This window comes from Ursus americanus, chromosome 3 (genome assembly GCF_024610735.1).
Source record: "Ursus americanus isolate L20-20 chromosome 3, mUrsAme1.1.p, whole genome shotgun sequence".
Lineage (NCBI taxonomy): Eukaryota > Metazoa > Chordata > Mammalia > Carnivora > Ursidae > Ursus > Ursus americanus.
In genome coordinates, this window is record NC_142129.1 from 79,334,375 (window position 1) to 79,349,272 (window position 14,898).

The following is a 14,898-nucleotide window of genomic DNA, read 5'->3' on the forward strand; positions in this document are numbered from 1 at the left end:
CAAGGAAAAAAATATCCAGTAATAGCACTTGATTCTATGGTCACAGCTCAGTGCTTCTCAATAAGGTTTACTTTTGTAAAATTTTCATATTTTCTGTAAATATGAAATACAAATGATTTTTTTCCTAGTTGATATGGATTTGCTGTAGATAAATACAAAGGATATACCATTTATTTCTGAAGTAATATGCTTATAATTAGAAGTTTTGTATTAATTTCTTTCATTGCATTTTAAAACTGAATATTTAGTATTGATGATATGTATTATAACTATTTATTTATTTATTTGAGAGGTAGAGCTAAAGCAAGGGGGGGAGGTGGCAGAGGGAGAGAGAGAGAGAGAGAGAGAGAATCTTAAGCAGGCTCCATGCCCAGCCTAGAGCCCAATGCAGGGCTAAATTGCTCAATCCTGAGATCATGACCTGAGCCGAAATCAAGATTCAGACACTTAACCGACTGAGCCACCCAGGCACCCCTGTAATTCTTCATTTAAATCATAGCTATTTTTTTGAAAATCAATGTATAATTTTTTTTAACTTGAATGTATTAGGGTAACATGCTGATCAAAGGAATCTTTTGGATAAACTGAAGAATTCTTTGGTAAAGCAAGTTTTTATAAACCATGCTGTTATTAATGTATTAGTTAACTTCATATTTTTAATATATGAGATTATTTCAAATTATATGTACCTTAAAATAAAGAAAGAAATGGAGATGGAAATCTACAGATTGATGGAGTAAAATGTGAAAATAAAATCAGAAAATTGATTTCTTAAAAGATGATATTCTTGTTGCTTCAGATTAAGACCTTTATAGAAGGAAGCTGGAATGAAACAAATCTAGAATGAAACATAAGAAGAAACAAAATTATATCCAATTTCTGGAAACAGATTTTTTTTCTCTTTCTATGCCAAGAAGTACTGCTACTAGCTTCTTTTTAATCTGCTTTTATTTTTATGTTTAAGGTGACAAGATTTTCGGAGAATCCTGTTCTAAATTTTAAATGGAGAACTCAAAACATATTTTCCAAATTTTAATTTTAAAACTTAAAGAAAAAAGAATTTAAGATTAATGCATACCACCTGTTTCTATAGTAGTTGATTATCAAGAATCAGCCAGTTCAAATGTTCCCACAGTTTTTGTAAACTCAAATTAAAATTCAAATATGGCCTAAAGGGGAAAACACAACATAATTACCATTGAGAGTAAAGTTATGAGCCTTGGAAAATGGTTACTTAAGAAGCCTGTAAGAAATTGCATGTGTTTGAGTGCAACACCAAAAGTGACAATAAAATATTTTATTTAGGCTTTTTAAGGCCCAAAGAACATTATTGAAAGAAAAGTTTGTTTTAATTAATTGAGCGACCATTTGTCCAGTAGTCACTATGTGACAAGACTTGGTGTTGCTGCTGGCTACAAAACATCTGAGATTCCTATGTCCTACTCTGTAGAGGTTGGGCATCAATGGACAAAAGGTTCACACAACTGTAACATTAAAAGATATGGCAGAGGGATAAACAAATTTGGGGGAATGCAGAAATGAAGGAGTAGGTGTTAACACACATTATGGCATCTAATTAACCAAGCACCCTAACAGTAGTTGTTATAATTCTCATTTTGCAAATAACAAAACACTGGCAATCAAGCAATACTCCAAATGATATAGTTAGCAAGTGGGGTATCAGAGATCCAAGTAAAAATTTATTTGACATCAAAACTGATAAAATTACCAATCTATATATAACATCCAGGACTTGACTGCTTTTGCCTAAGATTATAGAAAGGGAATGTTCTACACAGAAGATTTATTTGAGGTGAGTTTCAGTGAATAAGAAAGAATATACTAGGTGGGTGAAATGGGGAAAAACAAGGAAAATAGCATGTGCAAAACCACAGAAGTGTGAGAAAGCATGGTGTGATCAGAGAATTGTAAGGTAAGGCATTTGATACTTAGGAAGTTTAAGGTACCAGAGGAAGGAATGGGTAAGAGGGACTGAGGGATTAATGCCAACAAAGCAGTGAAAGGGAATGTAAGAGCCATGAAAATAAGCTGGAACTTTATCCTTCAGTAAACCCACAAAAGATTTTCGATAACCCTTGTGACAACTGGCATAACAGGTAATCAGTGACTTGTAATTTTAAAACCAGACTTGACCTTCCCTGATATCGATGAACCTCATGTTACTGAGGCTTGACTCCACTGTGCAAATTCATTTCTGGATTAGCATTTGCTAAATTTACCTAAGTAACAAACTCGATATTTGAAAGAAATAAAACCAGCTTATATAATTATAAAAGTACTTGGATGGTTGTTGAAAGAATTTGCATGAACTTTTGTTTTATGATTGTGTGGTCTTTTACATAGCCAACTTATTATTGGTTCCCTCTTCCGCCTGTATTCCCTAAATCCTCCTCCATCTATCTGCCGATCTGTTCATTAATCATCAGAGTTCTAGCATTCTAATAGATGCCAAGGAAGATTAGATAGTGATTCTGCTCTCAAACTGTCTAGAATTTCATGATGAAGATGGGATGTCTGCATTTATCATTCAGATCTCTGAGATGAAGTGTTAAATATCCAACAATAACAGAAAACCTTCTTTGGGACCTAAATAGCTTAGAAGAGGTGAGGTCTTCACTCCCCTTTCCTATTTATTGACTATTAGATTGATGCACCAAGAGCAGTGAAAAACAGGAAATAGATGGACTCTGGAACAGGCAGATCTGAATTCATTGCCTCAGGGGAGGGTCTAGGAAGGGGAATGGTGCCTCAATTTCTGAATTGGCCTTCTTGTTTGCACAACAGAGATACTTACATCTACTTTTTAGAGACTAAAAGAAGTACTCTTTGTAAGATATTTATTAAATAATGCATGCTCTTTCAAGCATACCACCCCCCCTTCACTTCTGGTCTGAAGTTCAGTGAGCCCATTGCAATGGACACAATCCATCAAGGAAAATTATTTCATTGAAATGTACCCTGAGAGTTGCATATTTTAACTTATGTCATGTTGGTTAAAAAATAAAAATTATATATCCTTCTTTAAAGTCACCCGAAATTTCAAAGCATTAAGTATCATAACAAAAGAATAAGTAAGTAGAATAAGGAGTTGATACTTTTCAAATTTACTGTACAGCTCTGTCTCCTGGAAATCACTGGTAATAGGAGACAACTGAATTTGCCATATGATTTTCATCATGAGAATGCCTCTGCTAGGATGTGACGGTTGCTGTTTACACAATTTAATTCTCTACTTTCTAGTCAACCATTTAAAGTCCACAAAGAGTAGAAAAATGGTAAAATCTGAAGATTACATGGAAAAGGCCTTTGACCAAGTTGAAGGGCTGTAGATGGGAGTCAATTAGCCGTAACTAACAGTCCTGAATTCATTACTCCAGCTGGTTATTATTTTTGAGCCTCATTACACACATCTGACAATCAGAGGCACTTACACAGCCCTCTCCTGACTCTCCTGTGAGAATAAATATGGAAAGGGTTTTGTACTCCCAGGTGAAGAGAAAGAGAGCTTTAGTTACAAGAGGTCCATAAAAACAGTCTGCCTTTTTTAAAGAAATCTTACTGTGGATGCATGTATATATTCACCTAATAAACATTATCTATTAAATAATGGTGGGTTACTTTGCAACTGTAGTTGTAAGGTTCATCTTAAAGACATATATTCCCCTCATCGAGGTGTCACACAAAATATTACAATAAGGACAAAACAGAGTTTCCATTTTACCCCTGTGAGGAAAGCATGAAAGATACAACACTCTGACGACTTGGTCAGGTACAAGTATTAAAAAAGTAAAATCACTAACAGACTGCCACTGAAATTCTTTAGAATTCTACTTTTACATTTGAAATATTGCAATATGTAAACATTAGAGATGGTGTGCTCTTTTTTTGTTTGCATTGGAAAATTACAGCACTTTATGATGTTTGAGATGTTGAAAGGTATTTAAAAATGCTGAAGAATTAAACTTTGAATTTTGTTAAGAGCTTATACGTTCACCTGGTTTAAAATTACAAAGTTAAAAAGAGGAAAACAATGAAAATTCTTTCTCTGGCCAGTTTTCCTCTCCAGATTAAACCACTGTGACTGTTTTGTTTGTTTGCTTAATGCCAGTGACCCTACAGTTTAAGAAGCCTAGTCTAGTACCTATCAACAGAGAAAGAGATCAAGGGTCAGGGATATAAATTAACAATGTGTTAAGAATGAACGTAGAGATACACTTATCTTACTGGAAAATAAAGAATGATTTTAATGAAGGAAATACTAAAGCCTATCAACTATGCAGAGGGTAATTGCACACACAGATTTCTAGACCAGACCTGTTTGACCGGCTTGGTCCCAGAGCAGCTAAGGTAACACAGGAGAAGAAAGGCTGATGTAAACAAAGTAAATAAGCATTTGAAGTAGAGACTTTCAAAGATACAATTCAGGAAATTTAAAGTGCTAGCATATGGAAGTTGAGAAGAGGAAGAAGATCCAGAGGAAAGGAGTGTAACACTTGCTCAGGTTCATATTCTAGACCCCAGGCAGTGAGTCAGTCGTGCTTGAGTTTCTCTTTCTGATCTAATATATACTATCCATGTGTGACTTTGGACAAAGCTTCAGTGTTCTCATTTGTGAGATAGTAACGTAATTAAAGAATGCTGTTCATATAATACACAAAGTGCTTGGAATATATATGGTCTGTCCTCTACCAAGACAAATATTAATTATGACAATAAAGAGACAACTTTCAATCTCTGGAGGATTGAGATTCTCTTGTTAGATAAAGTTGATTCATATAGCTCATCTCTATGATGGAGAAAAATCTGAGAACATTCTATTTTCTTTAAATTTGAAACAAGAGAATTCATAGCTGCACAACTCATAAGGAATAGTTGGGTACATCGCTGAAAATCAGTCCAAGAGTTTAAGGTAAAGGGCTTTTTTTAGGATCACCAAAAATATAAAGTATTAAAAACAAGGCTGCTACAGCAGAGAAACCTGTGTATGAGATGTCACACCATTTCTTTAACATCTTAATGAAAGTAATTCTAAGTATTTTAACTTGGATGTTTTCCCAAGACACCTTGATGAGGGCAAACTTTGTAATTAATGGCCTCTAAATTGAATTGTCATTACTTCTGTGGATCTATTTAGTGTCCTCCTTTCCCAAACTAGCTTACTCAGTTAGCTCATATTATTTCGCACCTATCAGGAAAGAATCAAAGACTCATCCTAGAAAAGTGATACTGGCCACCAAAGTTTCTTATTTTCGTTAAGGTATTTTAGGTTTCTAAGTAGTTTGGAGAAATGGGGCCAGAGATGAGTCTTATTAGGGGCAACTATTGCCACTCTTAAATTTTCACTATGTGGCCCAAGTTTCAGGCAAGCATGAGCACTCATTTCATCCGTGTGCTTGAATCTGCCTTGGCTGATGCCTATCAGTAATTTCATGACTTATTTTGAGATGAGGTCAATGGTAAATGTTTCAGTACTAAGCAAATACCATTAAATATCTCAGTATTAAGCAAATAGCATTCAATTAAATACGTTGAAAAGAAGTTTATTTAGGCAAGATAGAGGGAATCACAGCACAAGTTGCATAGACTGCAACTAAATCTAAGCTATTTTTCATAGTTTCCAAAGCCTTGTGAATATGTGTGAAACATGGAGTTAATCCTTTGGATTTTTGCAAATTGAGAGAGGTAATAAACTTCCTTGTAAAAACACCATTTGACATGCATTTCACCTTGCCTTTCTTTATCTTGGTTTCCTGAAACTTAAAGGTAAGATGTATAAATATATTCTACCTTACATGGATTTACAGATCAATCAGTGTCTCATGGTTACACATTTCTAAATTCACAATTATATAATTTGTGTGAATGCTCACAGCAATCTTCTAATGATTTATTCTTCTCCCTCCTTAATTGATAAATGCTAATTCAGACTTCAGCAGGAAGATAATAGTCCTCAGAATGGAAGGTCTTGATGAGTTTCAGAAGTATTTTAGAGAAATGTGCTTGGTACTTATTCATGTTTGCATCTGCTCTTTAAAACTGTCAGATGTTTTGTGGTTAAATTCATTATTATAAATTTAAGGAGCTGCTCACATTTTTATTGCACTAATCACAAAAATAGTTTAACAGTATTAAATTTTTAAAAATAACCCAGCCATTGAATTAGTAATTTCTTTCATAAACATAGACATTTGAAGATAATATTCACCCTGGAATATAATTTTTTAACTTTTGAATTTTCATTCTTTTGAACTCTTAAAATTACATTTGATGTCATCCCTTCATAACTCATCTGTACAGAAAGAGTTAAAGACAGGTTTATGGTCGACTGAACATAACAGGTGGTGCTTAGGCACATGAAAGATGTCTTAATCACCTGTTCGTTTCCTCTCACCTGAGATTTAATTCAACTGTCCCACACCAGCAATGATTTTGCACTCTCAGAAGTATTTTCTATGATTCGGTTTATAAGAATTTAGTGATCTGCTTTATTTCATAAAGAAATTTATGAGGAACAAGGTGGAGAAATCGCATTCCATATTCTCTTTGTATAGTGACATCTGCGGGCTGTTGTAGCCCACAGTGATTTTTAAACGTAAGTACCTGCTCATTTTATGGGGGTCAAATCTCATTTTGTCCTGCTGTTCAAATATCTAGTCCGTTGTGGTCCAGAGAAATAATTTTCACTTAAACATTAAAGTCAGTTCCAGAGTTTAAGAAGTTTTCCTGAAAGTAGTGCTGGAAATATGTCCCTAATGTCTAGATTTATAAACTTATATCTGTTGGCATAATTCAAACAGCCTTCTTCCACAGAATTGTGAAATAATTTCTTGTAATTGTGTTTGAGACTATCCTGAAGAGTTCCGAATACGAGTCAATGTGGAGAGGTCAACAGAATTACTACTGCCTTCGGGATATTAAGGAAACGCAATGCGAAACAACACCCATTAAAAGGGAAAACTGCGATGAGATAGTTGGTTTATCTCCACCGGTTTTAGAAAATCTGTTGCAGGAAAAGGATAAGACTCATGCCCTTTTACAAACGCATCTCTTTCCCTTAAAAGGATGCAGTGATCCTTTTCTGGCAAAAAAAAAACTGCTTTGCACTTTGATATTTACGGCTAAGCAAATCCTGAACGCCTTCCAAGAGCTGCCGGTAACAAAATCCTCGGAGCGCACCCTATGAGTTGCTCACTCCACCGCGGACCGCGAAAGGAGCAGAGTTAGTGAGCTGGTGCTCTAGCCTGCAGCAGCGCATTCCTGTATCTCCGGGCAGCCTGTCCTCGGTCGGCCCCGCCCGCCCGGCGGATCGCCGACCGCCCTCGCGGCTCCCTGCCACCCTCTCGCGGGCGTGCTCTGGGTGGGGCCTCGCGGCGGCGGAGATGCGGCGGGTGTGCTGGGCGGGTGAGGCTAGCCGGCTGGGCGGCGCGCCCGGGCAGCCCGAGCCGCGCGCCGCGTCGCTGTAATCGGACACCCGAGCGCTCGCCCCCGGTGCCCGGCCACTTTCCATTCACTCCGAGGTGCTTGATTGAGCGACGCGGAGTAGGGCTCCGGGTGCCGCGGCACTGCGACGCAGAGGATTCCTTTACAAAGAAACTCAGAGGACCGGGAAGAAAGACTTTCACCGCTGGGACGCTCTAGAAATTAAGGTCTTCTGGGGAAAAGACTAGAGAGACACGCGGAGCCACGCCGGTAACAAACTGATGACTTTTACGTGCTGATCTCTTCCCATCTCGGTAAGCTGGATTCATTATTTTCGGCATTACAAATTTAGCAAAATATAACTTTTGGTTCTGTGTGTCGACTTTTTACACATCGGTGTCCTCAAGTCTGGACATTTTCTTCAGAGCGCACGCAGTTTGTCAGGAAGTGTATCCCTTGCTGAGAGCCCTGCTTGAGTTGTTTCTTTAGATTATGACACCTGCGGAGAGTTTAAAGTTGAGTATTTCAGTGCCTTCTAATGCAGGATTGTTCCAGAGGACCTAAGATTTCTTTTCTTACATGTTATTAGCGTTCCATCAGCAGAAGTGAAGACAAGCAGCATGTCTAAGTGTCTCAGTTAAAGGGAAGTTATAATATACGGGGGGGGGGGGGCACGTGCAAGACCCTTGGCTTTCGCCGCTTCTCATCTCTAGGTAGGCTTGAAATCGCATTGCTCTGTATACTCACTTCATTTGACCTGTCGTTTCATTTCCACTATTCTTTGCAATTTTTAGCATATGTTGCTTTTGGTGAGACATAGCAGATAAAATACTAATAATAGCAATATGTAAAAATGTGTAAATATTATCTGCCTGCTTAATAAAGAGACAAAGGTTAGTCATATTTATAGCTTTTTTTTTTTAACTATAAAGTCAACAAAACCAGGGAGCAATTACTAAGGGAAAGTTATCCCATAAAATCAATTTTCTTTTAAGTTAATTTAAGGATGACAAGGTGAGGAGGTTGTGGAAGCAGGAAGAAACTGTTTCGTTTGAAAATTACCAACACAAACATTACTAGGGTTTCCTCCATCTGTGTGGTAGAAGAGGCAAACAGTTTTGTTTCTATGTCTCATAACATCTGTACCACCTAGGAAATCAGCTGTTTAAAATGTTTAAATTGTTTAAAATGGCATGTTCAGTTTAACTGTGCTTTTTCTTCTGTATTCATTAAGCACTCTTAAATTTTCCGTGGCATTTCTTTATTGAATAAAATAATGTTAAGATTTTAATATTAAAAGACACATAATAGTGAAGGTTAGCATTGTTGTAACCCATAAAAATACATTTCTAGATTAAGCTCTGTCATTTTATTTCATAATTACATCAGACTCAAAATGATATGATTTCTTTCATGGTCCTGGGTTTATTTTGCATGTTGTGGCCACTAGTGCTGCTGTCGATCTCTAGTTACCCATTACCTGATCTTCCTTGGTATTCAGACATTAGTTAATAGCATGTATCAATGTTATAGCTACAGTTTCAAAAGGTAATGCTTTTCCCTCTGATTTATCTTTTGGAATTTTGACAACCTGCTTTCTGGCTGATTTATTTTAAATATGCATTGAGGGTTACATGGTTCACTGGATTGCTCACCACTAAGTCATTGGTTTGAATTTGGCACTAGTCCATGGTTACCTCATCTGCATCATTTAACAGCTGCATGGTCATCTGTATAAATTGGCAGATAACTAATTTGAGTGATTTCAGTGGTGAAGGATTGAACACACATATATTTATGTATAGAAACACCATTTCAGAGACGATTACTCCAAAAGAGCTAATGAGGATGGAAGTGAGTGGGTGTACATGAATGTTCATGTGGCATTTTCCTGCTACTACTATATTTATGGTAGAAAGAGAAGTTTTTCATCCACTAATATATATTGGTACCATTCTCAAGTCTTTTCAATGTTATGTGATTGTTAGAAGATCAAGTTTAAATATTGGGTTTTCCTTTGGGAACTAATACCTTTTCCTGGCTGCTTTGTTCTGCTTTAATATTAGCATTATTTGCTGAGAGAGCAATTTCTTTTTTCATAAAGACTTTCAGACACAAATGAATCAAATCCAAATTTTTGCATCTAAGAAACAAAGTCAGAGCACCTCCTACTGTTTACATGACTGTAAAAGTTCAGATACATCTTTTGTGAATAGGTGCTCTGTCTAGATTGCTGGTTTTGTGTGTATCTGTGTGTATGTGTGCAGGTATGCTCCTAAAATGTGAAATGAAATATAACAAACTTCTTACCTCTCTTTTAAAGGTATTTTCCCTTGGATATTAACTTGCAAATCTGAAGAAATGGCATTCCGGGCAATTTTCGTGTTGGTTGGAGTATTTGTTTGTTCTATCTGTGTAAAAGGATCGTCTCAGCCCCAAGCAAGAGTTTATTTAACATTTGATGGTAAGAAAGTTGATAAGTACTCTGGGAAAAATGTCATTTGAAGTCTTTTTTAAAATTTCACATCCAGATCCAAACATTAGTAATAAATTAAATATAGTAAAATATTATCGACTATTGATTAATTTTGAAAATATTTACTGGGCTGCTTTTTTGGATGACATGGCTATTTTAAATTATTGGTTCATAGACAAAAGCCATCTGTTGCATTTGCTTATGAAAATGCTTGAAGTATATTCTGCTCATTTTGAAGTATCTTCTTACTAGTCACCTGGTGTTTGAGAAACACCTTTTATGTGCTAATCCTCATCAGCAAAGAAGTCTATGCAGGTTTAATTATTTAAAGTTTTTCTTAATAAATTTTGGACTTAGCTTCCAAATCATCTCTCCATATGTTGTTCTAATGGTGCTTCTTCCATGTCCAAAAGGAGTCCCTGAGACTGGCAGAATCTCCTGATTGATTGAAAAGGATTTAAAACAATAGTTGTAAATATGTTTTTGATTGATGTTATGTACAAATGTTATCTTCAGAAGCTTAGGAAAATGGATGTGATTTCAAATTTGCTCAAGCGTAGAAGTTGTAAGACCCTGTGAGGGAATGGTTTGCCAATGTATGCATGAGCTTTCATGTAGATAGTTCAAACAACTAACAGACGGATGACTTTGGTCAGTCCATGCTAAATGGGCAGGAATAAGAAATGGATCAAGAAGATCATCTTGCCAATCAGGGTTATTTATATTTTTATTACTTCTTTCAACTTACTTTTTGCATAAACCTTAATGTCATTGAGCATATTTTCGTTTTATTTAAGAAACAGTATATTCTCAGAACTTTCTATAGCAGAATGTCTTTGAAACGCTTTATTATCTTGAATTTCAAACAGCAGGATGACTGACACTTATCAATCAATTGGATATCTTTTTTTTTTTCTTACTTTCTTAAGTTACCAAGGACTTTCTCCAAGGTTATCATGAGCACTGAAAGAGCTTTATTTTAAGAACTTAAAGTGTGTGAGCTAATTGCTTCCCTACCTTCTAAGCCAGGCATTCTCCCTCAAAACCCATGACTATTCAGTTGTGAAGAAAGGAAAAACAGACCCTTGAAAGTGTCTTTTTCTATATGACTGTGACATCTTGTAGTCTGCTTATACCTTTTCTTTCAAGTTGAGATCTAGGAAATATCTAATCAAGCAAAAAGTAAAGGCATTAGGCAGTAGTACAATTTGTCTCCTCTTTTCTGTAGTTCTCTTAGTATATATAGGAAGATGGAGTGGTCTCATAGATTAGTTATCTAAACTTGTTCTATTACATCAAAACTAACCAAACCTTTTTTTTAACCCAAACTTAAATGCAAATGTGTAAATTTTAAAAACAAGTGTGTCACCAGAGATAATAAGTCCATTATTCGAAGACTTTACAGTTTATCTTTTATGGAGGAAATTAAGTAGTAAAAATTTTTAAAACCAAACTTCACTACCAAGTGGGACAGTAACTGCTATGTATAGAGTGACTAGAAGTTATGATGGGCTTTTTAAAATACTCCATGTCTAATGCTCTCAAACTCAAGACAGATTCTTTCAGGATAAGACTTACCTTAATTTATAACGTATGTAGAATACAGCATGATAAGATAAACTATTGATCTGAGAATTCTATAATATTTTATTCTTTCTAGGAAATAATCAAACAGGTAGAATATCACTTAATTTGTTTTAAAGAGATATATCAACAGGGAGAACAAATAATGAAATTCCATAATTTCTAAATTAATACAAAAAATTCCTACAGTGAACTATATTTTAGGCATAGTATCATAGAAAAAATACTTTGGACAAAAACAACTGTTAAAATGTATAAATTTTAATCATTAATTCATAGTCATTTTCTTGAGAGATATGACAGTATACTTGTTTCAGATGCCTTTCCCAAATTTCTTATTATTTAAAGTTTCTCATTGATTTTATGATGACTTTTCTGTGTATCACAATAAGTAACTGTATTTCTTCCAAAATTATTTACTCTTGACATTAAAATATAGAACTTTGCACAGGGTTGACACATATATGAGTATAAATTAAAATACATATGGTATATACTTTCTTTCATTTATTTCAAAATTTCTATCACTATTTTTCAGCCAAAACTTAGGAGTTGGAAAATGATTCTGAGGAAATTCAGATAATATCAGGTTACATCACAGAGTTCATTTGCATCTTTATATTCTCTAATAATTAACCTTGCCTCCTGACTCTTTTGTCTTGAATTCTTTACCTTCACTATTACTTGGTCTTCTGCCAGCCTCTTTCTGGATGGGACTTTAGAAGAATCCTCTCAGTCTTGTCTTACAGACCAATTAACAATCAAAGTCAATTTAAAAATGTGTGAAACAAGAGCTCTCTTCTCCCATCCAAGTTTTATCCCTTCTTCTTGTGGTAGAATGATGGAGTGATAACATTTGGGAAACAATGATTTGCAGATTTGCCTTCCCTATTGATCTAGTGCAAGGTCAACCAGATGGTCATCAGTCCAATGGAAGAATGTTCTTCAGCTGTTATTAATTAGTTACATTTGTACAAGCTAAATCTTGTATGTTAAAGAACTGTGATTTCTATTAGATACTACATTTTGTAATTGTTATCATTCTAATTTTATGCCAGATAGCTTTTCAAATAAATCTGAAGTTCATGCAAAGACTTTTTGATTAAGTTGAATTTTTATTGAAAAAAAAATCCAGTAGTTTGACAGACTCACATTTCATAGCACTATTGTCATTGTATTTTTTTTTTTTTTCTCAGAAAATCTTTAGAATCTGTAAGGGTCATAAGGAAAGTCAAGGCTACTTATGTACAATAGACAAATTTGGTTTGCTTGTTAATATGCAAGGGAAAGCATTGTTGAAATGATTTTGCCTTTATCCAGTAGGGATTTTAGCATGTAGTATTTTACGAAGCCAGGAATAAATACTGTACAATTTGATAAAAGGTATCAGTTGCATGTCATTTTAAAAAAGTTTTTGAGCTTAAGAAAAATGGAAATATTGTCTATATTTTAAAAGATAAAATGTGATTCTGAGTTAAATGTATTAAGTATTCTTTCTTTTTTAAAATGAGGTAGATTCTTATAATAAGATTACTTTTTCACTTAGCAATTAAGATTGTGAATCTAAGATATTCAATTTATTGACATAAAGTTGTCCATAATATTACCTTACTATCCTCACTATGTCTGTAGGATCTGTAGTAATGTTCTTTACTTCATTTATGAAATTGATCATTTGTGTCTACTTCTTTTATGTTCTGACTGATCCATGTAGAGATTAGTTTTTTCCTTTTTATTGATCTGTTTAAATAATCAGTTTTGGGTTTTGTTGTTATTATTATTATTATTCTGTTTAATATTTCTTTGGTATGTGCTCTAAAATGAAATCGTCTTATTTCTTCTTGCTTCGTGTTTAATTTGCTCTTCTTTTTGGAAATTCTTAACATGGAAACATAGATCACTGATTTGAGAACTTTTCTTCTAATATAACCAGTTATGCTACAGATTTCCCTTGAAACACTATGTAGCAATGCTCCACATATTTTGATAAAATGTGTTGTGATTTTCAGTCAGTTCAAAATGTCTTCTAATTGCTTCCCTTATTTTTTCTTTTACTCACACGTTATTTAGAAAAATGTTGTGTAATTTGGAGATAATTTGTGTATTTTTTTATATATCTTTCTGTTGTAGGTCTTTGATTCAGTCTCTTGTTGTCAAAGAACATACATAATATGCTTCAGGTTCTCCAAAACACTGTTAAAACTCATTTTATGGCACCAACTATAGCCTACATAGAAAATAATGTATATTCTGCTTTTGTCACATGGAATGTTTTATTAATGCCAGTTAGATTCAGTCAGTTGATTGTTTGTTACATTTTCTATATCCTTACTGATTTTCTCTCTACTTGTTCTTCAGTTAGTGACAGAAGAAATTGAATTCTCCAGCTATAATTATGGATTTGTCTATTTCTCTTTTCAGGTCTATCAGTTTTTACTTCATGTTTTTAAATTTCTATTATTAGATACTGACATATCCCTGATTATTCCTGGTAATAATTAGAGTTCTAAAATGTATTTCTGTCTGTATGTAACACTTCCATCTTTTTTTGTATAATGAAAAATACCAACAAAATTTTAGTTACAATTAAGTGGGAAAAATGTTTGTCATGATTCCAGTGGCCTCTGGAAAGTTTTTATTAAAGTATGAGGAAATATGTTTAAACACATATGTTTTTGATGTATGTGAAAGTATGAACATTTGATTGGCAGTGTAGTGTCATGAGAACAGCATTTACATGGAATATCAGGATTTTCAAACTTTGGTTCCTTACTAATTAACTCTGAAACTTTGTCAGGACCTCAGTTCTCCCAATGAATTAAAAAATTTGGGGGCTAACCTAATTTTAAGACTCCTTATTAACTAAATTTATATGATGTTTAAGCTTAGTTTTGCTTTATAATATCATCTCCTTTGAGGAAGTCTTCTACAATAATTCCTTTCAGTGCTTTCAAAAACATTTTGTAGGAAGGACCTGGGCAAGGGAAAGAAAACTAAACAAACAATTTTTAAAAATTCATGGATTTTGAAGTCATACAGAGCTGGTTTTAAATCATAGTTGCCTGCTACTTTCTGGGGATGCTACACTGGGGTAGTTACTTAATCTCCCTAATCCAGAATTTTATCATCTGTAAAATGGGAATAACACTTATAGAACTGTTTTGAAAATGAAATGAATTAAGCTTGTAAAATGTGTTGTGTAGTTTATAGAGTGCATCTTATTAAAATATACGAAGACTTACATTAGAATTAGTATTTATAAATTCCTTTAGGGTAAAATTATGGTCTTCTTGTGTACTGTAATCCTTCCTCTCCACTTAGTGTAGAGACTGCCATTCGTTATTGCTCAATAAATGTTGAATTAATATACATTTTGATACTTCTTAACCACTATACCT

At 34.4% G+C, this 14,898-nt stretch overlaps 1 protein-coding gene across 1 annotated transcript in view; it reads left to right on the forward strand.

The window, feature by feature from the left end:
* Window positions 1-7,209: 7,209 nt before the first annotated feature.
* Window positions 7,210-14,898, forward strand: part of SEMA3C (semaphorin 3C) — a 169,375-nt gene continuing 161,686 nt past the window's right edge. The window contains exons 1-2 of the mRNA XM_045793378.2: window positions 7,210-7,754; window positions 9,764-9,904. Coding sequence (XP_045649334.1) covers window positions 9,802-9,904 — 103 coding nt within the window. The 5' untranslated portion in view covers window positions 7,210-7,754; window positions 9,764-9,801. The remainder of the gene's footprint in view (window positions 7,755-9,763; window positions 9,905-14,898) is intronic.